At 48.7% G+C, this 23,909-nt stretch overlaps 1 protein-coding gene across 2 annotated transcripts; it reads right to left on the bottom strand.

The window, feature by feature from the left end:
• Window positions 1–4,039: 4,039 nt before the first annotated feature.
• TMEM214 (transmembrane protein 214) lies at window positions 4,040–22,579 on the bottom strand. 2 transcript variants are annotated; one of them, XM_044288873.1, is made up of 17 exons: window positions 22,410–22,579; window positions 20,295–20,509; window positions 19,616–19,766; window positions 19,287–19,421; window positions 14,079–14,167; window positions 13,292–13,397; window positions 13,121–13,202; window positions 12,941–13,042; window positions 12,571–12,712; window positions 12,395–12,486; window positions 10,611–10,659; window positions 10,313–10,423; window positions 9,346–9,463; window positions 9,081–9,177; window positions 8,830–8,998; window positions 7,443–7,594; window positions 4,040–5,133 (listed from the first exon to the last, which is right to left on the bottom strand). In XM_044288873.1, exons 1-17 carry the CDS (start codon window positions 22,528–22,530, stop codon window positions 5,007–5,009), a joined length of 2,058 nt encoding a protein of 685 aa, XP_044144808.1. In that variant the 5' UTR covers window positions 22,531–22,579; the 3' UTR covers window positions 4,040–5,006. The 2 variants fall into 2 exon arrangements, with proteins under 2 accessions (XP_044144808.1, XP_044144809.1); XM_044288874.1 differs by having other exon boundaries at window positions 14,085–14,167.
• Window positions 22,580–23,909: the final 1,330 nt, after the last annotated feature.

The raw sequence follows: 23,909 nt of genomic DNA, 5'->3' as shown, positions 1-23,909 counted from the left end.
TCACTTGGAGCAAACCTCCTTTTGCTCTATAACCCAGTTGAATAATAAAGGTATCGTTTTAAATTTAAGCACGTTAAATTCTATACTCTTTAAAACTTAAACTTTGTACGTGTAGTATATCTTCAACTTCAACCTTTATAAGTCTGCTTTCTAAAAAATATATTGACTCAAGTTTATGACTATAATGAAGTACAATTTGTCACGAGAAAACAATCTCAGAATGGCTTGGATAAGTAAAAAAAAAAGTGTTCCAAAGCTATTACCACATAAAGTGACACGTCAGATTTGCAAAAAATGGCCCGGGGTTGAAGGGGTTATTGCCCTGATTCTGCAGTTTACAGAAACACCCCATATGTGGTTCTGAACTGCTGTAAGGGCACAACACAGGGCTCAGAAGGGAAGAAGCGCCATAAGACTTTTGGGTGGCAGATTTAGCTGGAATGTTTTTAGGGGGCCATGTCATATTTGAAAAAATTCACAGATATGCAATCTCAGTACCCAATGTGATGTGCCCAGCGTGTGCCACTGTGAAAAACAAGCCCTCTTATTGTGCCACGCTTCCTGGTTTTATAAACACCCTACATGTGGCCCTAATCTTTTTGCCAGGGCTCAGGAGTAATTTGAGGGATTTATGTATCTTGTGCTGACAACTGTAGAGGCTCTGGGGTGAAATAATAATTGGAACCCAGAGAAGTGATCCCATTGTGAAAACTCCGTCCATCAAGATACTGAGGGGTGAAGTAAAGATTTTGATCCCACAGGCCACAGCAGATGGCTGTACAAAATGAAAATGGCATATTTTCCACAGATATGGCATAGACATGTGGATGTACACCGCTGTGCAGGGTGCAGCTTTTGGTTAAAGCAGCGCCAATGTTGATGGATTGGTTTACGGGCGCCATGTTGCTATTGAACGGCCTATGGGTAATTCTCTGACAACCCTATGTTTTTTCTCGACGGGGCTGTGTGAGGGCTTATTTTTTGCGGGATGAATTGTCATCATCATTGGTTCTATTTTGTGGTACAACTTTTTGATCACTTATTTCTCTATGTGGGAAACAGGATAAAGAAATGGCAGCAGTTCTGTCTCTGCCCCCTTTTTTTTGGCGATGGTCTTGCAGTATGAGGTGACGTTTTCATTAATGCTATTTTGGGGTACATACAACTTTTTGATCTCTTTATATTATGCTTTTTGTGATGTGACTACATTTTTTTTACAGCGTTTACTAATATCTTTTTTTTAAAATAGTGTGTGTGTGTGTGTGTGTGTGGGGGGCACTTTTTTACTTTGTCCGACTATGGTACTTCTACTTTTGGGGGTCTATTTCCTGTTCCACTGCACTGATAGTTCACCTGAGACGCACCCTGGGAGCTGGACCCCATAGGCTTGCGTAGCTGGTAGGCACCACGGCCTTTATTAGGCTAGGGCTACACAGCGACGTGTCGTGCGACATTCATTGACAGTTATTGGTGTCACATTGTAAATTGCGGATAAATGGATAAATATGTACTCTGCACACCTCGGATTCAGTGCAGGTGCCTGTGAGAGTGGTTGCGCTTTATAGATGCCATTTTCATCATATGGGACGGACCCAAAGCCCATCTAGAATCATTCTATAATTACCTTAACAACATTTATCCGGAACTAGGTTTCACGATACACATCGACAATAAAGTGGTCCGTTTTTTGGATACATTAGTAAAAAAAAAAGACATTAATAATCAGCTCCAATTCGACTTATACACAAAACCCACCGACAGGAACAGTCTACTCCACTATTCCAGCTGCCATCCCCACACCACCAAGAGAGTGATCCCACTATCACAAATTACTAGGGTCGAACGAATAGTCTCAGACCCAGCAACACGTTCGCAGAGGGTCGCCAAAATGAGTACAAAATTCACCAACAAGGGATACCCATCTGATCTAACTAAACAAAAAAGTAAAAAACCACCTACTATACCAAGGATAGACGCACCTCGTATCCCCTGTGTTACCACATACCACCCCCTCATGCCTAAAATACATAGTATAGTGCGCCAGAACTGGTCGATCCTACAAAACGCATACCCATCGGTCAAAGAATTCGAAAATCCCCCACGGACGTGCTACAAAAGAGGACAAACTAATCCGGGCGGACTTCGGTGGGATCCAAAAGATCCCGAAACAAAGTTTTTTGCAAAATCCTAAATATGGAACCTTTCCATCCCTGCATTGTGGTCAATGCTCCAACATTTTGAAAGCTGATTTGATCACACATCCACGAACAGGTAAACGGTTCCATATCAAGGATTACTTCACATGTGACTCAGCCTTTGTTGCTTACATGATCAAATGTCCGTGCGGACTCGTCTACGTCGGGGAAACCACCCAACACATCCGCCATCGTACATGTAAACACAAATCCACAATACGGACAAAGCAACTCCTTTTACCTCTACCGGCACACGTTGAAAAACATAAACATCAAATCGCACAACTCCGGTTCCAGGTCATCGAACAGGTGGTACACCAACCGAGACGCGGGGGCAACACTTCTACAACAAAGGGAATCATACTGGAGTCACAAACTGGACACCGAAAGGTCTCCATAGGGAATGTGACTTTAGTATATTATCATGATGACAATTTATTCTTCATTTCTTTGTTCTAGAATCGTTGATGGGGACTAGGCGAACATGGGTGAGATTATAACCCCCCCACCCTGTGTTTTTTCACCCTCCCTCCTCCTTTGTTTTTTAGATTTACTATTAGGACAAAATAAAAACCTCTGAAATATGCCACTTTTCTCATTTTTCTTAATTATAACAGTATGTCCGTTATACTCAAGCTTGTGTGATTACATTATATGCATGTTCTATATCTCTTTAGACCCCGCTGAAGAAGGTCGCACAGACCGAAACGTTCGGGAATTATCTATCCGATATGTCATAAATACTTACTATATGTAAATTAATTTGCACTGGATGTACATTAACAGCATTCTGTTTACTAAGTATTAAATGAGATAATTTATCTTGCAGAAACTTTTGGAGTGCCGTGGATTTAACTTTACATTGTGACTGGCAACATGCTGCGACACCTATTTTTTCTCCTTGATATACATTTTGGGTTTTGGCGCTTCTTATAGGGGTGTAATCTCCTGGACTCACTAAGTCTTTCTTGCGACTGTGACATGACAGTTGCAAAAAATCCGTCCAAGTTGGATTTTTGTGTGACTGTCTCGTCGCGTCACAAGTTGCAGTGCGACACCATAGAAATCCTGACTTGGCGTCTCACCCAGTTAAGCCAGTACCCTGCGTTCTGTACTGATGAGGGGCAATCAGCCCCCGAAACAGCTGTCTGCAGATGAGATGCTGGTTTATTTAATATCAGAGTCATGTCTCAAGGCCTGTTTAGAGGGTCGAACATTGACTTACAGGATAAGTGCCTTACATCTGGTGGCATCAGAGGAGGAGCTTGCTAAGAACACATTTGCATCCTTTCTAGTAAAGAAAGGCACACAAAGCCTGGTTACTGACCAATCTGTTCTTCTCAAGAAAGACTGGTTAACGTCAGTCATGCCTTGATGCGATTTTTCAGAAGACGTGTCCGAGATATGCAAGAAGCTGCAAAAGCTTCCGAAACTCTGAACAAAAATGGTGATCATTGAAGGACACCATGAGGGCAGGCTCTGCTGTCCATAATACACACTACAGCCCATCTCAAGGTTGCCCAGAGACCACCTAGATGTTCCACAACGCTTCTGGGAATATGTTCTATGGCCACTGAGACAAAGGTGGCCGTTTTTAGCATAAATGAACACGAACACTAAAACCTCATCCCCACTGTGAAGCATGGTGGAGGAGGCATCAAGGTTTAGGAATACTTTGCTGCCTTGGATCTATATGCCTTACATTGAGGGAATTATGAATTGTAAGGTTTATGAAATTCATTTCAGAAAATGATCTAAGGGCAGCGTCCATGACCCCAAGCTGAAGATAAACTGATTGATGCAATAAGACAATGAACCAAAGCACACAAGCAAAACAACTTAAGAATGGCAGAGAAAGAAGAGTATTTGTATTTTGGAATGACCGAGTCAGAATCCTGACCTGAACCCCATGGAGATATGGTGACATGATATCAAGACGACTATGCACACAAAGACTCTACACATTTGCAGGGCGGAATGGTCCAAAATCCCTCCTCATTGCTGTGCAGGATGCTTTTGGAGATGGCGACTACTGCAAGTGGTATGAACAGGACATAACATACCGGGGTTCAGTTACTGAATCAATCCATAAAAGACGTGAGCGGTACAGCTGTGTGTTATTAGTGTAGTTACATTGTGTTTGTCTAGGACTGAGACTTGGATAACAATCAGACCACATTTTATACAATGCAGGAATCCAGGTCAGTCCAAAGAGAACATGCGAGGAGGCACCAATATCTGAAAACCAGGTTCTTCAGCATCTTCTGGCTCATTGCCGAGTTTATTAAAATGCACGGGATGATAGAAGGGAAGCTGTGAAGACATCGCACGCTGCAGAGCTGGAGGCGCACAAGACCCGACACATATTTAATGAGAAAAATGAACAAAAAAAATAAAAATGGCCAAGACCAAGGCTCAGTCGTGTCCACAGTGGGACAAATGTGACAAATCTGAGCAGAGGGACAAGGAGGACGTTCACAGGAAAAGGACAGAAACCTTCCCCAAATGTCAGTCACCCCAAAATAAAGATAACGCTCCACAGTCATCACCATCTCATAAGACTTCTAGAGGAAGACCTCTCCACGTTACATACATAATCCCACCAGTCACTCCAGCGGCCGGCTCCTGAACTGACCCTGAAACTCAATCACACAACTCAGGGGTGGGGTGGGGTGAGGGGATATGTGTGTCCGATCCTAAAATATCCGCACCAGTCATTATCCTGGTCCCCATAGCAGGTGAGATACCACCCACAGACTCAGGCGGGAAGAGGGGAGGGAAGCCAATGATAAAGTCTTTGTAGGTCCCGGTCTAGTGAGTGGAGATCATGGCGACCGCCCAGTCCTTAATGGCCAATGTGGTGTTCTGCAGGAACCTCCAGGAGGATTGGGTGATGTTGGTCAGGTGCGCCCTCGTGCAGTCCCACGTCACCTCTCCGCTGCACAGGAAAAAACAGAAACGTTATATATAAATTGCCATAAAGGACACGTTCAACCGCCGCGGGCTTACTCCTTCCACAATCAGACACTTTTTGTGATTTTGCGCACGTGGTGGTTTAACAGTCCTATCAACAATTTTTACTATGTTTTTTTGCACAGAGCTTTTATTACATTTTATAGTTCTTTTTTTGTCTTATTTGAGGAAAACTGTGCAGAAAATATTTTTAAAAAGTCACTTTTTTTCCCTAACTATAGCTCCTTATTCTTTAATCTTTTGCTGACCACTGCTTCACTTTGTGTCATGGCGGTAAGCTCTTAACCGAAACACAACATAGAAAAGTACTGGGTTACATTGCAATGGACCAGTGCCCCGTAGCGCTGCATACTGGTGTGACCCGCTGTCATTACACCGCTGCAGTCACAGCAAGTCCGCCCAAGGCCAGCAGAAGCGCTCTGTACAGCAATCCACTGCATGTAAATGCCGGCAGGGGAGTGCTATTGCTGATGTGAGCGCCCCCTGCTGGCTGTGCCTTAAAGGGTGTTGTCCCATCATGGACAATGGGTGCATATAGAGAACAGAGCCCCGCAAGTGAAGGAGGGCGCACTGAGCATGCGCCGCCGCCGCCCTCCATTTATTTTCTATGGGGCCAACAGATAGAAAAAAATATTGATAAGGAAAAATTATATCAAATACATGTACTGTAGATGGCGCAGAAATGTATTAGTTGTTGGCAGATAGGCCGACCGCTAAAACTGAAAAACTGGCCTGGTAAGGAAGGGGGTAATTAAGAGGTTAAAGGCGATGTCCACCTTTAGAGGCATTTTTTTTTATTATTATTGCATTGTACTTAAATTGAGCTTAAAAAAAATCATTTTTTCAATTAGTATTTATTAAAAATATGGAGCTTTTATGCTGTAGTAGCAGCCTCTGTATTTAATCTTTTCCGTCACCTGGGGAACAGACTGACTCCTTATCTCCGACATTACAAACACTCATAAGAGCTGGGTACTTATCCTACTGATAAGAATGTGGCTTACATAAGTTTATGTAATGACCTCTTAGTGGTTTAGAGATGAGGGTCATTAGATGACGGCACAATGTAAAAGTACCAGTCACACAGTTAACCCTTTGTGACAGAACAGTTTCATAAAGGCCAATTGAAAATATATGACTTCTATCCAAAAATGAATAGAATGCAATTATAAACATAAATTGCCTCTGTAGGTGTACATAGCCTTTAAGTATGCAAACTGACCCCAAAATTAATTCAAGTGAGTTTTCTATTTTGCAGTCTTTTTGACTTATATCATGTATAGTTTTGCATAAATGGGGCGATAATGGCAATGGTTTCAGTTAACATGGGCGTTTTAATACCTTTTTATTTGTATTTTATTATACATTTTTTAGTTGTTTCCCCCCCAAGAGGTTATTAAAAGACCTTGAGGGGGCACAATTTTTATTTTTTTTCATGTTTTGCACTTTTCCACTGTTTAAGGACACTCAGATACAGTGGAAAACACCGTACACAGAGCTGATCAGGGTCTGCTAAGATCCGGCAACTCAGGTCTGCCCGAGACACCTAGCAATCACGTGATCGCCGGGTCCAACACAGGAGGTGACAGCTGCTTCCTCTGTTCACTGCACAGCAACCAGAAGAAGGCAGTAGCAGTAATAGACCACTTGCCTTATCCTCGGGTTCCCCGGCTGTGACCTGACTGATGCCAAGCGCCGTATATGTACAGATCCTGGTCGTTATCAGGTTGAAGAGGTTTTCTTGGATTTAAATATTAATGACCTATCCTCGGGATCTGATTGGTGCGGCCTGACTCCCAGCACCCCCTCCGATCAGGTGCTTAAAGGGCACACAGCATGTATCAGTGGCATTGTTTGGTGTTATGGTTCAATCCCATTCACTTCAATGGACATGATGTGAACAAAGGCCACTTGACCCATGGCCATGACACTACAGGAGCTCGACCACAGAACTGCAGCCCCTTCCAACAGCAGACCACCAAGGGTGCCAGGAGTCAGACACTGATGGAAAAGTCCTATTTTCAGGATAGCTCAACTACAGAAGAGCCCCCAGAAGATACGAATCCTGATGCAATGTTGTGTCATCCATAGTGAAATGACATCTGAGACGACCATTGGTCACCGCAATCACATCAGGTGGGTGACACATAGTCACACCAGGCTCTAAATAATAGAGTAACAGGAAGAGTTAGTTTGCCAACCACCCCCTAACCAGGAATTGATCTCTGAGAGGCAGAGGTGAATACAGGTAATGCGGGGGGCAGGGTTACATACCTGCAAGAGTCCACATACTGCTGCCACGTCCTCTGGAGGGTGGCCTCACAATACTGCACAGCGGGCAGGACGTAATTGTGGTAGAGAAGGATAAGAAGTTCTCTCAGGTCCTCGAGCAGCTGGAAGACGGAGTCAGGGATCCGGGACTGGAGCTGTCAGGACAATGGCCAGGGGTTACACATACACACCATGAACACTGCCCTTATTCCGTTTTTTCATGGCAAGTAAGCAATAAGGCAGGATGATTGTGTAGTGCGAGTCGTTACGGACGCAGGATACAAAATATGTTAAGGGGAGGGGTTTTCAGTGGAAAAGGGGGTATTTTTCAACGTTTTAAAAAAAACACAACTATTTAGCTATTATCTTAACCACTTATTAGTCGCACACGAGGACTCTGACATGTGATCCTTTTATGGCTTCTATAATACACTGTACTACTTATGTAGTACAGTGTATTATACAGTCAGTCCTATACTAATAGAGACTACCACTGGCATACAATGAGGAAGAATTTGGACGGCACTCCAAGACCATGTATGCAGGAAGTAGGTGCACACAATGAGATGCTGGGTCCATACCAATCCCAAAATCAAATTCCATAGAGGGAAAAAAAAAGGGAGGCAGCACGCGGCCCTGATGATCAAGCAGTGAGGGTCTTTTGTGATAAATCCAGAGGATGCAACATTTCAGCTACAGACAAGCTTGAAAAAGGCTCATCGATAGCCGAACCACCGCATCTACTGGACTGATCACTGGATTAAAAGTTCTTCACTTCACGCCTGCTGTGCTGCTGCCTTCTTCTATTTTTAGAGTCAAACACTGCAGGCACACCTGGGGGGGGGGGCTTCATTAGGCCCCCAGCTGCCATGCAACGACATTGGCAACCTGCGATCTCACTCACTGGGTGCCGATACCAGTCAAAGGGAGCTCCCTGCCTCTAAAACCACTTAGATACTGCGGTTGTTATTGACCGCAGCATCTAAGGTGTTAAACTGCCCGGATCGTTATTTATGAATTCCTGCTCTCCCTGCCCACCTGCTTATGATTGAGTCTAATACCCAGTTTTCTCCCTTTCCCTGCCAATCATCAGCAGATGGGTGGGGAGTGCACGAGATTAGGAATAACTATGACTCTTCTCAGGTAGGTTTGACTCCTTTTCCAGGCCTGGGCTGCAGTGATTATGATGCTGGTTCTCAGCAGCCACTTGCTTTTAGCTGATGTGTGACACACCGCTGACATCAGCATTTCTGTCCCTACTTCATACTGCCCTCCGTGAGGTCAGCATAAAGTTGATGACTGGTTCCCTTTAAAGGGCTATTGATGATCTATGGTGCCACCGCTTTTTCTGGAGTTGCCCTTTATCCCTGCTCCTATCCGCTCTCCTTACCCACTCAATAAGCCACAGCAGATGGTCACTCAGGTACGTCAGCTGTGTGGAACATTTCTGCGAGACCAGTAGAAATCCGTCCCGACTCTTCTCCCATAACAGCTCCAGAACTGGTCCCAGCACCTCCACTGCCCGAGAGTAATAGACCGGCACATTGCGTTGTAACCAGCTGTGGAGTGATGTCACAGGGGTGGTCGTTAGATCCAGGGGACACGTGGGGTGGTCATTGTGCAGGGCTGTAGGGAGCTCACCTGTGACACTGCTGAAGAGCGTAGGAGCCGGTGGTCCACGTCTGCTGGGCGAGGGTCATGAGCCCCGTGTGCTGCAGCACGCCGGCCGTGGAGGAGGCTGAAATCATTAAGACACTGGTTGTTGTACAGCTGCAGTGTCGTGCCATTATGACCAGCACCATTACTGCACAGATTCTACAGAACAGACCCAGGTCCGCAGCTTCTCTACAACTCTGTAGTGAAACCGGACTCCACCACTAGGTCTGCCCGGCAGAATATCACTGACCTTCAAAAGAGTCGTGTGTCCGAACGTCATGGATCACAAAGCCGGATGCGAACATGAGGGCGACCAGGAAAATCCGGAACCAGGGAAATCCTTGCCTCTTCATCTTCTTCAGGACAGCCTGGAGGAAATGACACCACGATCAATGTATAATGAAAACTGGAACAGTGAGCGCAGCTCTGGAGTATAATACAGGATGTACATCAGGATCAGTACAGGATAAGTAATGTAATGTATGTACACAGCTACTCCATCAGCAGAATAGTGAGTGCAGCTCTGGAGGATAATACAGGTTAAGTAATGTATGTACACAGTGACTGCACCTGCAGAAAAGTGAATGCAGCTCTGGAGTATAATACAGGATGTAACTCAGGATCAGTACAGGATAAGTAATGTATGTACACAGTGACTGCACCAGCAGAATAGTGAATGCAGCTCTGGAGTATAATACAGGATGTAACTCCGGATCAGTACAGGATAAGTAATGTATGGACACAGTGACGGCACCAGCAGAATAGTGAGTGCACCAGCAGAATAGTGAGTGCAGCTCTGGAGTATAATACAGGATGTGACTCAGGATCAGTACAGGATAAGTAATGTATGCACACAGTGACTGCACCAGCAGAATAGTGAGTGCAGCTCTGGAGTATAAAATACAGTAATATATATATATTATACACACACTAAAAGTAGCATTGTTAGGGTGACATGGGCTTCTGAGATTCCACTAGGTTAGATGGTAATGCCACCATTCCTTAGAAGCAGCAGCCTCTCCCCAGCACCCTCTTGCTGGCAGGGCGGGTTCCTGAGTCGGTACAGAAGGTATCTCTCAGCTACAATGCATTGTACACCCCTACTGAGGGTCTCTGACCGGTGCCAGAGGATTTGGGTGCTGAATGTCAGAGAGGGAAGCAGTGGGGATCAGAACTGATAGGTCACGTGTGGCACCCTGCGCCCCCGGGGCCCTCACCTTACACGCAGATTCACACTGCGCAATCTCCCTTGAATTTGGTGATTTTTTTGAGAATTCTTCATTGGTCACACGGAACGACTGCGCCGTCTCCCTCACCGACTTCCTCATCTAAAAGACAGGAAAAAACGTCAGATTAACCCTTCATGACCAGGTCAGTTTCATCTATTACGTTGGTGTATACTGTGTGTTCTTGTCGTGATCTCTGCTTGATCCTGGTGAATTAGGAGCATTTCTGAATGACCCCCCTAGCCTGGTCCCCACTAAGTTTCTGAATACAAAGCAAGGGTTAACTCACCAGTTTAGAAGTCTTGTCCCAGGATTTGACCAGATCCTGCAGGAGCAAACTGAAAAACAAGATGGTGAAGCAGGAGGTCACAGACAATCTGTTCAATCTCATGGGGTGCGGGGCTGGGGGTCTTGGTGGCAAAAAAAATTTGTGTGGAGAAACTGATAAAGGTCGTCTTATATGAGGTTCATCTGCTCACTGACACCCAGGGTCCGGGGAAAGCTGGGTGATCACCATGGGAACTGGAACCACAGGTCTCTGTAGGGTGGAGCAGTGACGGCGGCTGAGATTAAGATCGGAGACAGACAGGTCTCTATAGGGTGGAGCAGTGATCGGGATGAGGTTGATATGTGATGTGGACAGGTCTCTATAGGGTGGAGCAGTGACCGGGATGAAGTTCATATGTGATGTGGACAGGTCTCTATAGGGTGGAGCAGTGATCGGGATGAGGTTGATATGTGATGTGGACAGGTCTCTATAGGGTGGAGCAGTGACCGGGATGAGGTTGATATGTGATGTGGACAGGTCTCTATAGGGTGGAGCAGTGACCGGGATGAAGTTCATATGTGATGTGGACAGGTCTCTATAGGGTGGAGCAGTGATCGGGATGAGGTTGATATGTGATGTGGACAGGTCTCTATAGGGTGGAGCAGTGACCGGGATGAGGTTGATATGTGATGTGGACAGGTCTCTATAGGGTGGAGCAGTGACCGGGATGAGGTTGATATGTGATGTGGACAGGTCTCTATAGGGTGGAGCAGTGACCGGGAATGAGGTTGATATGTGATGTGGACACGTCTCTATAGGGTGGAGCAGTGACCGGGAATGAGGTTGATATGTGATGTGGACAGGTCTCTATAGGGTGGAGCAGTGACCGGGATGAGGGTGATATGTGATGTGGACAGGTCTCTATAGGGTGGAGCAGTGACCGGGATGAGGTTGATATGTGATGTGGACACGTCTCTATAGGGTGGAGCAGTGACCGGAATGAGGTTGATATGTGATGTGGACAGGTCTCTATAGGGTGGAGCAGTGACCGGGATGAGGGTGATATGTGATGTGGACAGGTCTCTATAGGGTGGAGCAGTGACCAGGATGAGGTTGATATGTGATGTGGACACGTCTCTATAGGGTGGAGCAGTGACCGGGATGAGGTTGATATGTGATGTGGACACGTCTCTATAGGGTGGAGCAGTGACCGGGATGAGGTTCATATGTGATTTGGACAGGTCAGCAAACACATGCAGGCTGCCATCTTGACTCAAGTCCGGCGATGCACAGGTAAGCCCTTACCTGTGCAGTGAGCTGGTCTGAAATCAAATGCAGTCACCGGGAGCAGGCAGTTCTCAGAACAGCCGCCGGGGGGCCTTCATCGGGCTGTTCTGAGAACTGCCTGCTCCCGGTGACCGCATTTTATTTCAGATCGGCTTACCTGTGCATCGCCGGACTTGTGAGTCAAGGTGGCAGCCCGCATGTGGTCGCTGGCGAACACTGCGAACTGGCCCTCACTGTTGATATGTGATGTGGACAGGTCTCTATAGGGTGCAGCAGTGACCGCGATGAGATTGCTATCAGACATGGACAGGTCTCCATTGGGTGGAGCAGTGACCGAGATGAGGTAGATATGTGGTGTGAACAGGTCTCTATAGGGTGCAGCAGTGACCGCAATGAGATTGCTTTGAGACACGGACAGGTCTCTATAGGGTGCAGCAGTGACTGCGATGAGGTATATATGTGGCGTGAACAGGTCTCTACAGGGTGGAGCACTCCTATCAGCAGTGGCGGACACTTACCTGGACTGTGTCAGGTGCTTGGTGTAGAGCTGCCTCCAGACGCTGAAGCTGAGTGGGTCCAGGTTCAGACATTGGTAGAGACTATGGAGAAGCTGTAGAATAAAAAAAAGGAGCTGCGGTCAGTGCTGCGCTCACCCTGCGCACCGCTCTGCAGGGGTGGGGTTCCAGCTGCGCACCTCTTTCTTCATGACTGGGGGGCAGTTCGGGGTGGCTCTGGACAGGAAGGAAGGGAAGTAAGTGTGCAGGGTGCTCTCGGGGGTCGCTCCAAACGCCAGAACCTTCAGCCTGGGAAACAAGTCTCGAAGATGCTCCTGCTGGCTGGAACATAAGAACAAGCAGCACGTTAACTGCCACGTCACTCAACAGCGCCCCCGGTGGTGGGGGGACCCTAGCGTGCTGACTGCACACAGAAATCACTGCTCTGATTCTGAACACCATGTCTTCCAATTATAAGATATTCTACTGATAACTGTAGCACGATATAAAGAGAGGTGCAGGGTGACGTCCGCAGTCCCTATTTCCACAGGTTCTACGTCGTCCTCGTACCTGGCAGACAGCGAGTTGTTTGGCATAAAGGCGAAGTCCAGGAGCGGGAAGAATTCCTTGGCTCCAATCATGCCGAATCCTTTGGTCAGATTAGTGTGCATCCTAGAAGAGGAAACAACCAGATATCACAGCTATTAGCGCTAGCACCGAGCAGCCAGCAGGTGGCGGCAGAGGACTCACAGCAGGAGACGGTCTAGGTAGGATATGGCGAAGGGCGAGAGCGACTTGATCCCCAGGACCGGGAGCATGAGGCCGAGCCACACTGCAAGCATAAGAAAGAAGCCGGCATGAATCCAGAGTGCGGGACCGCCAGGGGGGTGCTGCACCCCAAAAAGAGTCCTGTGCACCCACCTTTCAGTCCCTCTGTTAAGTCAGCGTACCCTGCCTGTCCCACAGCCCACATCAGCGCGAGGCACCACGCCGGCTTGTTCTGCTGAGCCCGCAGCATGTCCAGGTACTGAGGAGAGAGGGTTAAAGGGGTCTTCAGTGAATACAGCTTAAAGGGAAACTCCGGCAGACACAATCATCCCCACAGCCCTGGTGCCATGATGCCTCACTCAGGGAGGCAGATCACACCGACCAGAAGATGCTGAGACCCTGAGCAGGAGGCTGGAGAGCAGATCTAAGGCCCAGGAGAGGCAGCACACTGCGCAGCAGCATGTCACAGGCCAGCTCCAGCCTGACAACAGGAAGCCGCCCGGAGGACATACACTGGGTGGTCGTGCAGCGCAGTCAGCGGCCCAGACCCATTCCACCTGATATAAGGCAGGGGGGGGGGGGGGGGTGTCACCCAATAATCTATGTAGGAACCTCTGCATTTCAGTCCCTCACCATTTTCAGGATTTCTACTTGCTGTCAGTGAATGGAAACCTGTGAAAACCTATATACACACACACACACGAGGTTTGTTACAGTCTGCGCAACGCTCAGTGAACAGAAGAAGACAACAGCGACACAAATGTCCCTGCTGTGCTGAGGATTCGTTACAGTGTATCAGACTGTTTAATGCACACAGGATTGACTAGACTGGATACAACTGTAACAAACACTCAGCTGTGACCGTCATTAGGTCTCTACAGGTTTACAGTCGCCCTACCAATGAATGAGAGCAGATAGCCCCGCACCTCCCCGCGCTCACTGTTACCTTCTTTAGATTTGCGGTGACGATTTTGGGCTTGTCCAGCAGAACCGCCTGGATACAGATCCGGTAGCCGTGGACAGACACCGCTAAAAAGAGAAGGGGAGAGAGCACGCCACACACGTGTCAGTCAACATTAACCACTTCATTACCGGGCCATTTTCTGCCATTTATTTTTCAGCTCACATGGCCGTATGAGGGCTAGCTTTTTGCGAGACAAGTTTAACTTTCTAATGTGACCAGTTACTATTATATAGGATGTAGTGGAGAGCGGGAAATAAAAATTCCAAATGGAGTTGAATTGGGGGGAAAAAATAAATAAAAAATTCCACAATAGTTTATGGATATTGTTTTTACGCCGTTCCCTATGCGGTAAAATCAACCTATTCCCTTCATTCTTGATTACGACAATACCACATTTATATTAGTAATAAAAACAAAAATTTAAAAAAAAATGTTCTCTCGTCATAACCATATTCTGAACCCATAACATTTTTTATTTATGTCCACTGAGCTCTGTGCGGGGGCTCATTTTCTGCAGGATGATCTGTAGTTTTTATTGCTAACATTTTGAGGAGTGCGTGACCATTAGATAACATTTTATGCAATTTTTTTGTTTGGGGGTGAAGTTAATTATAGAAAAAAAATAAAAAATTATATATATACACACACACACAGTACAGACCTTCTCATTCAAAGAGATTTCTTTATTTTCATGACTATGAAAATTGTAGATTCACACTGAAGGCATCAAAACTATGAATTAACACATGTGGAATTATATACATAACAAAAAAGTGTGAAACAACAGAAAATATGTCATATTCTAGGTTCTTCAAAGTAGCCACCTTTTGCTTTGATTACTGCTTTGCACACTCTTGGCATTCTCTTGATGAGCTTCAAGAGGTAGTCACCTGAAATGGTCTTCCAACAGTCTTGAAGGAGTTCCCAGAGATGCTTAGCACTTGTTGGCCCTTTTGCCTTCACTCTGCGGTCCAGCTCACCCCAAACCATCTCGATTGGGTTCAGGTCCGGTGACTGTGGAGTGCACTGCGCCGCCAATGTCTAATACTGGGGTTGGGGGAGAACTGCACCACCAATGTCTAATACTGGGCTTGGGGGGGGCGCACTGCGCCACCAATGAAGATAAGTCTCATTTATTCATATACAGGAGGCGGGAGCTGCAGAATCACATAGCCGGCTCCCGACCTCTATGAGCAGTAGCTGCGATCTGCGGCACCTGAGGGGTTAACTACCGCGGATCGCAGCTACTGCTCATAGAGGTCGGGAGCCGGCTATGTGATTCTGCAGCTCCCGCCTCCTGTATATGAATAAATGAGACTTATCTTCATTGGTGGCGCAGTGGCCACAGCCCCTCCCCTTCTCTTGTCCCCTGTCCTTTCATTGGCGGCAGCAGCAGCACAGGGGGAGGAGACACTGCTTCCTTCTCCCCTGTGCTGCTGAGGGAACACGGAGAGCGCTGACAGCAGCGCGATCTGTGTTCCCAATACGCTATCGGAATATCGGCAAAATAGATGCCGATACCGATAGCGGTCAAAATCCTGAATATCGGCCGATAATATCGGTAAATTGGTAAAACCGATAATCGGTCGATCCCTACTGTGGAGGCCAGGTCATCTGGCGCAGCACCCCATCACTCTCCTTCATGGTCAAATAGCCCTTACACAGCCTGGAGGTGTGTTTGGGGTCATTGTCTTGTTGAAAAATAAATGATGGTCCAACTAAACGCAAACCGGATGGAATAGCATGCCGCTGCAAGATGCTGTGGTAGCCATGTTGGTTCAGTATGCCTTCAATTTTGAATAAATCCCCAACAGTGTCACCAGCAAAGCACCCCCACACCATCACACCTCCTCCTCCATGCTTCACGGTGGGAACCAGGCATGTAGAGTCCATCCGTTCACCTTTTCTGCGTCGCACAAAGACACGGTGGTTGGAACCAAAGATCTCAAATTTGGACCCATCAGATCAAAGCACAGATTTCCACTGGTCTAATGTCCATTCCTTGTGTTCTTTAGCCCAAACAAGTCTCTTCTGCTTGTTGCCTGTCCTTAGCAGTGGTTTCCTAGCAGATATTCTACCATGAAGGCCTGATTCACACAGTCTCCTCTTAACAGTTGTTCTAGAGATGTGTCTGCTGCTAGAACTCTGTGTGGCATTGACCTGGTCTCTAATCTGAGCTGCTGTTAACCTGCGATTTCTGAGGCTGGTGACTCGGATGAACTTATTCTCCGCAGCAGAGGTGACTCTTGGTCCTCCTTTCCTGGGGCGGTCCGCATGTGAGCCAGTTTCTTTGTAGCGCTTGATGGTTTTTGTGACTGCACTTGGGGACACTTTCAAAGTTTTCCCAATTTTTCGGACTGACTGACCTTCATTTCTTAAAGTAATGATGGCCACTTGTTTTTCTTTACTTAGCTGCTTTTTTCTTGCCATAATACAAATTCTAACAGTCTATTCAGTAGGACTATCAGCTGTGTATCCACCTGACTTCTCCACAACGCAACTGATGGTCCCAACCCCATTTATAAGGCAAGAAATCCCCCTTATTAAACCTGACAGGGCACACCTGTGAAGTGAAAACCATTTCAGGTGACTACCTCTGGAAGCTCATCAAGAGAATGCCAAGAGTGTGCAAAGCAGTAATCAAAGCAAAAGGTGGCTACTTTGAAGAACCTAGAATATGACATATTTTCAGTTGTTTCACACTTTTTTGTTATGTATATAATTCCACATGTGTTAATTCATAGTTTTGATGCCTTCAGTGTGAATCTTCAATTTTCATAGTCATGAAAATAAAGAAAACCCTTTGAATGAGAAGGTGTGTCCAAACTTTTGGTCTGTACTGTGTGTGTGATATATATATAAAAATAATTTATTCATTTTTATTTAACTTTTTCTTCACCCCTAACCTCCCCCCAAGGGGACCCCAACATGCACTCATTAGATTGCCATATACAGGTCCTTCTAAAAAAATTAGCATATTGTGATAAAGTTCATTATTTTCTGTAATGTACTGATAAACATTAGACTTTCATATATTTTAGATTCATTACACACCAACTGAAGTAGTTCAAGCCTTTTATTGTTTTAATATTGATGATTTTGGCCACAGCTCATGAAAACCCAAAATTCCCATCTCTAAAAATTAGCATATCATGAAAAGGTTCTCTAAATGAGCTATTAACCTAATCATCTGAATCAACTAATTAACTCTAAACACCTGCAAAAGATTCCTGAGGCTTTTAAAAACTCCCAGCCTGGTTCATTACTCAAAACCGCAATCATGGGTAAGACTGCCGACCTGACTGCTGTCCAGAAGGCCATCATTGACACCCTCAAGCAAGAGGGTAAGACACAGAAAGACATTTCTGAACGAATAGGCTGTTCCCAGAGTGCTGTATCAAGGCACCTCAGTGGGAAGTCTGTGGGAAGGAAAAAGTGTGGCAGAAAACGCTGCACAACGAGAAGAGGTGACCGGACCCTGAGGAAGATTGTGGAGAAGGACCGATTCCAGACCTTGGGGGACCTGCGGAAGTAGTGGACTGAGTCTGGAGTAGAAACATCCAGAGCCACCATGTGCAGGCGTGTGCAGGAAATGGGCTACAGGTGCCGCATTCCCCAGAAACAGCGGCAGAAGCGCCTGACCTGGGCTACAGAGAAGCAGCACTGGACTGTTGCATGTCATTCGGAAATCAAGGTGCCAGAGTCTGGAGGAAGACTAGGGAGAGGGAAATGCCAAAATGCCTGAAGTCCAGTGTCAAGTCCCCACAGTCAGTGATGGTCTGGGGGCCATGTCAGCTGCTGGTGTTGGTCCACTGTGTTTTATCAAGGGCAGGGTCAATGCAGCTAGCTATCAGGAGATTTTGGAGCACTTCATGCTTCCATCTGCTGAAAAGCTTTATGGAGATGAAGATGTCATTTTTCAGCACGACCTGGCACCTGCTCACAGTGCCAAAACCACTGGTAAATGGTTTACTGACCATGGTATTACTGTGCTCAATTGGCCTGCCAACTCTCCTGACCTGAACCCCATAGAGAATCTGTGGGATATTGGGAAGAGAAAGTTGAGAGACGCAAGACCCAACACTCTGGATGAGCTTAAGGCCGCTATCGAAGCATCCTGGGCCTCCATAACACCTCAGCAGTGCCATGGGCTGATTGCCTCCATGCCACGCCGCATTGCAGCCTCCTGGGCCTCCATAACACCTCAGCAGTGCCACAGGCTGATTGCCTCCATGCCACGCCGCATTGAAGCCGTCATTTCTGCAAAAGGATTCCCGACCAAGTATTGAGTGCATAACTGAACATAATTATTTGAAAGTTGACTTTTTTTGTATTAAAAACACTTTTATTTTATTGGTCGGATGAAATATGCTAATTTTTTTAGAAAGGAAATTTGGGTTTTCATGAGCTGTATGCCAAAATCATCAATATTAAAACAATAAAAGGCTTGAACTACTTCAGTTGTGTGTAATGAATCTAAAATATATGAAAGTCTAATGTTTATCAGTACATTACAGAAAATAATGAACTTTATCACAATATGCTAATTTTTTGAGAAGGACCTGTATATCATTCAGTAATGCACTTTTATCCATTACTGAATAGAAAATCCAGTGCTGCCACCTGCAGGCCGGCATTGGAATACACCAGTAATAGGCCTAGAAGGTTTGTACTGGCTGTGGCCTACTACTTACTAAGGAATGCCTTCCCCGACCTCAGCCAGGGGAAGGCGTCCCTGCTAGGGAGGCATGCTTCCTTTTACCTTTCAGATGCCGCGGTTAAATTTGACCACTGCATTGAAGGGGTTAAAAGTGTGCGATTAGCAATATCACAGGGGTAGGGAATTGGTTAGACTCCGCCCTCCCTACTACCACCCCCTTCATTGTTAACTAATTTCCCCCCTGATACAAGATAAAAATAAAAAAAATTCAACCTGGCGCTCACTGACTTCACTAGTAACACTGCTTTTATGAGGTCTACTCCAGTCACATCCAGAGCTGCATTCACAATACACGCCTCACCAACCATACAGACCATGCTCTGTGGTGGACGATGCAGTGATGTCGAACAGTCTGACGAGATCATAACACGACATCGCGCACAGAAGTTTTGCGTTGACAGCTCTGGGTGTGACTGGTGGAGCGAGGTGCTAAGCTCCGCCCTCCCTGCATCTTGGGCCGTTACCTGTGGGTTTATCCAGCTCCTGCAGCATGGAGAACATGCAGTGGTCCACAAACATCTCCTGCAGCTCTGGCGCCTTCACCAGCACGGAGCGGATGATGCCGCGCAGCTCCTTGTTCGCCAGGCAGTAGGGATAATCTGTGCGGAGAGAACGCAGGGTGACACACCGCACAACAAATGCTGCTCCACCTGTACAGCGCTGACGAGACACGAGGTCGGTGACCACCACGAGGGGCACACGTCTGGGTGACAACCTCTGGCAGACAGTTTTCTGAGTGGCCACGTACAGGTGCAGCAGTGACAGCACCGCCTCCGCTAGTCACATGACTGACCGTGAGACTGGTGGCTCGGCACCGGCTCGTTCTTGGGGGTCTGCAGCTTGTCGTTCAGGTAGCCGGCCAGGTCCTTCACCCAGATCTGGGGGTTCCCCGGGAACATGGTGAGACTCTTCTGCATCGTCCTCTGAAACTCGGCCAGGTCCAGCTGGAAAGAGAGGAACAGCTTACAGGGGCCTGACACGCCACGGCTTCTACTCCGCTCACATCCAGAGCTGCAGTCACAGTTACTTGGTCAATAGTCAGTCACGTACTGAAGCTTCCGCTAAACACATCAGCAGGGATCCCATGATGCACTGCACCTCCCTGCAACGCACCTCTACATAAGGTACTGTGCCTGCAGAACGGAACCTGCAGCTCTGGGTGTGACTGGAGTATTATACATGATATTACAGCAGGATTGTGACTGGAGTATATGACATAATGTAACAGGATTGTGACTGCAGCTCTGGAAGAAACCAGAGTAAAATACATGATGTAAAAGCAGGACTGTGAATGCAGCTTTAGATGTGACTGGAGTATATCACAATGTAACAGCGGGATTGCACTCCTGTTACATCTAGAGCTGCATTCACAATACATTATAAAACGGCACTGCAGCTCTGGATGTAACTGGCGTATAAGACATGATGCAATAGTATGGATGTGACTGGAGTATGACACATGATACACTCACCGCCCGCACAGCCTCCTCCAGTGTGGCATGCTTCCTGGGAGAAGACGGGGCGCCCCCCCCAGAAGACGTCTTCTTGGAGCTCTTGCTGGTACTCGGCTGCTGCGGCTTCTTCTGGTTCTGGGGCTCCGCGGCGCTGCGAGGAGGAACCTGCTCCTTGTTCTGCTTCTTCATGATCGTCTCGAAGCCCTGCTCATAGATGGTGGGCTTTATGGGAACTGCAAGACACAAGACGTGAGGGGGAGACCACCGAGGAGACGCCCCCCCTCAGCCCTGCCTGTGTAACCCCTCGAGAAGTCTCCTCCACAGTGACCCCCCCCCCACCGCACAGACGTCTCCTCCACAGTGACCCCCCCCCCACCGCACAGACGTCTCCTCCACAGTGACCCCCCCCCCCACCGCACAGACGTCTCCTCCACAGTGACCCCCCCCCCCCACCGCACAGACGTCTCCTCCACAGTGACCCCCCCCCCCCACCGCACAGACGTCTCCTCCACAGTGACCCCCCCCCACCGCACAGACGTCTCCTCCACAGTGACCCCCCCCCCCCACCGCACAGACGTCTCCTCCACAGTGACCCCCCCCCCCCCACCGCACAGACGTCTCCTCCACAGTGACCCCCCCCCCCCACCGCACAGACGTCTCCTCCACAGTGACCCCCCCCCCCCACCGCACAGACGTCTCCTCCACAGTGACCCCCCCCCCACCGCACAGACGTCTCCTCCACAGTGACCCCCCCCCCACCGCACAGACGTCTCCTCCACAGTGACCCCCCCCACCACCGCACAGACGTCTCCTCCACAGTGACCCCCCCCCCACCACACAGACGTCTCCTCCACAGTGACCCCCCCCACCACACAGACGTCTCCTCCACAGTGACCCCCCCCACCACACAGACGTCTCCTCCACAGTGACCCCCCCCACCACACAGACGTCTCCTCCACAGTGACCCCCCCCACCACACAGACGTCTCCTCCACAGTGACCCCCCCCACCACACAGACGTCTCCTCCACAGTGACCCCCCCCACCACACAGACGTCTCCTCCACAGTGACCCCCCCCACCACACAGACGTCTCCTCCACAGTGACCCCCCCCACCACACAGACGTCTCCTCCACAGTGACCCCCCCCACCACACAGACGTCTCCTCCACAGTGACCCCCCCCCACCACCGCACAGACGTCTCCTCCACAGTGACCCCCCCCCCACCACCGCACAGACGTCTCCTCCACAGTGACCCCCCCCCACCACCGCACAGACGTCTCCTCCACAGTGACCCCCCCCCCCACACAGACGTCTCCTCCACAGTGACCCCCCCCGCCACACAGACGTCTCCTCCACAGTGACCCCCCCCGCACAGACGTCTCCTCCACAGTGACCCCCCCCGCACAGACGTCTCCTCCACAGTGACCCCCCCCCGCACAGACGTCTCCTCCACAGTGACCCCCCCCCGCACAGACGTCTCCTCCACAGTGACCCCCCCCGCACAGACGTCTCCTCCACAGTGACCCCCCCCCCACAGACGTCTCCTCCACAGTGACCCCCCCCCCACCACACAGACGTCTCCTCCACAGTGACCCCCCCCCACCGCACAGACGTCTCCTCCACAGTGACCCCCCCCGCACAGACGTCTCCTCCACAGTGACCCCCCCCGCACAGACGTCTCCTCCACAGTGACCCCCCCCCGCACAGACGTCTCCTCCACAGTGACCCCCCCCCGCACAGACGTCTCCTCCACAGTGACCCCCCCCGCACAGACGTCTCCTCCACAGTGACCCCCCCCCCCACCACACAGACGTCTCCTCCACAGTGACCCCCCCCCACCGCACAGACGTCTCCTCCACAGTGACCCCCCCCCACCGCACAGACGTCTCCTCCACAGTGACCTCCCCACAGCAGAGTTGACCCACCACTCTCATCATATTGTGGTCTCCAACTACAACTCCCAGCCATTAATTTCTGACAGAGAATGCTGAGCCCTGTAGTCCAAGTAGAAACAAAACTGAAGTGTGTGATATTCCAGAACTACAAGCCTCCTGTCAGCACCTGATGGCCGGGTGTCGTGTCCCGGAGCATGCTGGGATCTGTAGTCCACAGGCCGTGCAGTGAGCACTCACCTCCCGCAGTGCTGGCGGCCGGCAGCAGGTTGTTCTCGCCCAGCGCCCTCCTCCGGTCCCCGTTCTTCTTGTTCTTGCCCACCGTTTTCCAACTGCCGTCACCGGCTCCTCTAGAAGCCATGTCTGCTCTCACCGCTCACAGCCCGGCGTCACTTCCGGTAAGCTGGAGGCTCCTAGCCCCGCCTCTTCCCTGTCCCGGTGACGTCTTTCGCTCTGATTGGCCGAGCCGCCGGCGGCGGAGTTTGACGTCACTCTTCGCCACGTCCTTGTTCTTTAGGGTAACGTCAGTCTAGAGACGGCTGAAGGGGGAGGGGCGGGTCACGTGACACAGCGGTTGCCTGGAGCCCAGCTGGAGGCGTCATGTGGCTGCTAGGACCAGTTCACACTGTCTCCCAAAAACGCCTTAAAGGGGCTTCCCATTCATGTCGATAGGTAGCAGCACTTCAGCATGCCCTGCATTGGGGGAGACTCCGCACCGAATCTCCCATAGAAATGAATGGGAGCGTCAAAGAAACAGCTCTGTCCGTGCGCACTGCGCCAAAAACTGCAACCTGAAAAGGCACTTTTATATTTGAAGGGGTTTTCCAGTCTCAGACAGTGGGGGCTATCCTACGGTCTGACCGGTCCGCCTACCCTACGCTCTCCCCGCAGCAGTGAATGGGGGCGCACCGCGCTTGCGCAGACATTTCTGTGGGCTATTTGTGGCGGCCCCATAGAAGTGAATGGAGGGCGGCTGCGCATGATACTATAGGCTATATCATATATTACATGTTAGTTGTATTAGGGCACATTTGATGCATTTTTGTGGCATTAATTATGTAGATTAGTGATATATTATATATTTTTATGTCTTTTCCTGATTTAAGTCTCGACAGCTCTGAATAACTACTTTATGGGGTCGGCTGAGACTTTCCCGGCCGGCACCGCACTTGGTATAATACCAGTATTATTATATTCCTCCGTATATATCAGTGTGAGCGATCAGGCCGCGTTCACACTTCAGTTGTAGTGAAGCCGCCTCAGAGATCAGGTATAATGGAAAGATTCCCTCCTGTTCTGAGTTTTTGACCCAAACCCGGTGTTGGCTCACATTAAGGGTCCATTCACACGTCCGTGGTGTATTCCGGATTCGCAAATACCCCCGGCCGGCACCCCATAGAACTGCCTTCGGACAAGAATACATGTTCTATTTTTTTCCGGAGCTGCGGATCGGAAGATCGGAGCCGCGCTCCGGAAATGCGGATGTGGAGAGCACACTGTGTACTCTCCGCATCCATTCAGTCCCCATAGAGAATGAATGGATCCGCACCCGTTCCACACAATTGCGGAACGGGTGCGGACAACACTTGTGGACGGAGCCTTATTCCACAAAACATATCCGTATTTGATTCATTTTTTGCAGAACGGAAACAGTAACTTATTAATCACCAAACACACGAGCAATATGGGCTGGGAATAGCATTTCTACAGTATGGATCCGCAAAATACGGATGCGTTCTG

This window comes from Bufo gargarizans, chromosome 4 (genome assembly GCF_014858855.1).
Source record: "Bufo gargarizans isolate SCDJY-AF-19 chromosome 4, ASM1485885v1, whole genome shotgun sequence".
In the NCBI taxonomy this organism is placed as follows: domain Eukaryota; kingdom Metazoa; phylum Chordata; class Amphibia; order Anura; family Bufonidae; genus Bufo; species Bufo gargarizans.
This window is presented reverse-complemented; position numbering and strand designations above follow the sequence as displayed.

Excerpts from the sequence above, each read along its gene's own strand:
- TMEM214 (XM_044288873.1), bottom strand. The coding sequence starts at position 22,530 with ATGGCTTCTAGAGGAGCCGGTGACGGCAGTTGGAAAACGGTGGGCAAG. Across the intron at positions 13,398-14,078 it reads CAAATCTAAAGAAGGTAACA|TACCTGGACATGCTGCGGGC; the intron begins GTGAGCGCGGGG and ends CTCTCTCCTCAG. Across the intron at positions 9,178-9,345 it reads GACACACGACTCTTTTGAAG|CCTCCTCCACGGCCGGCGTG; the intron begins GTCAGTGATATT and ends TAATGATTTCAG.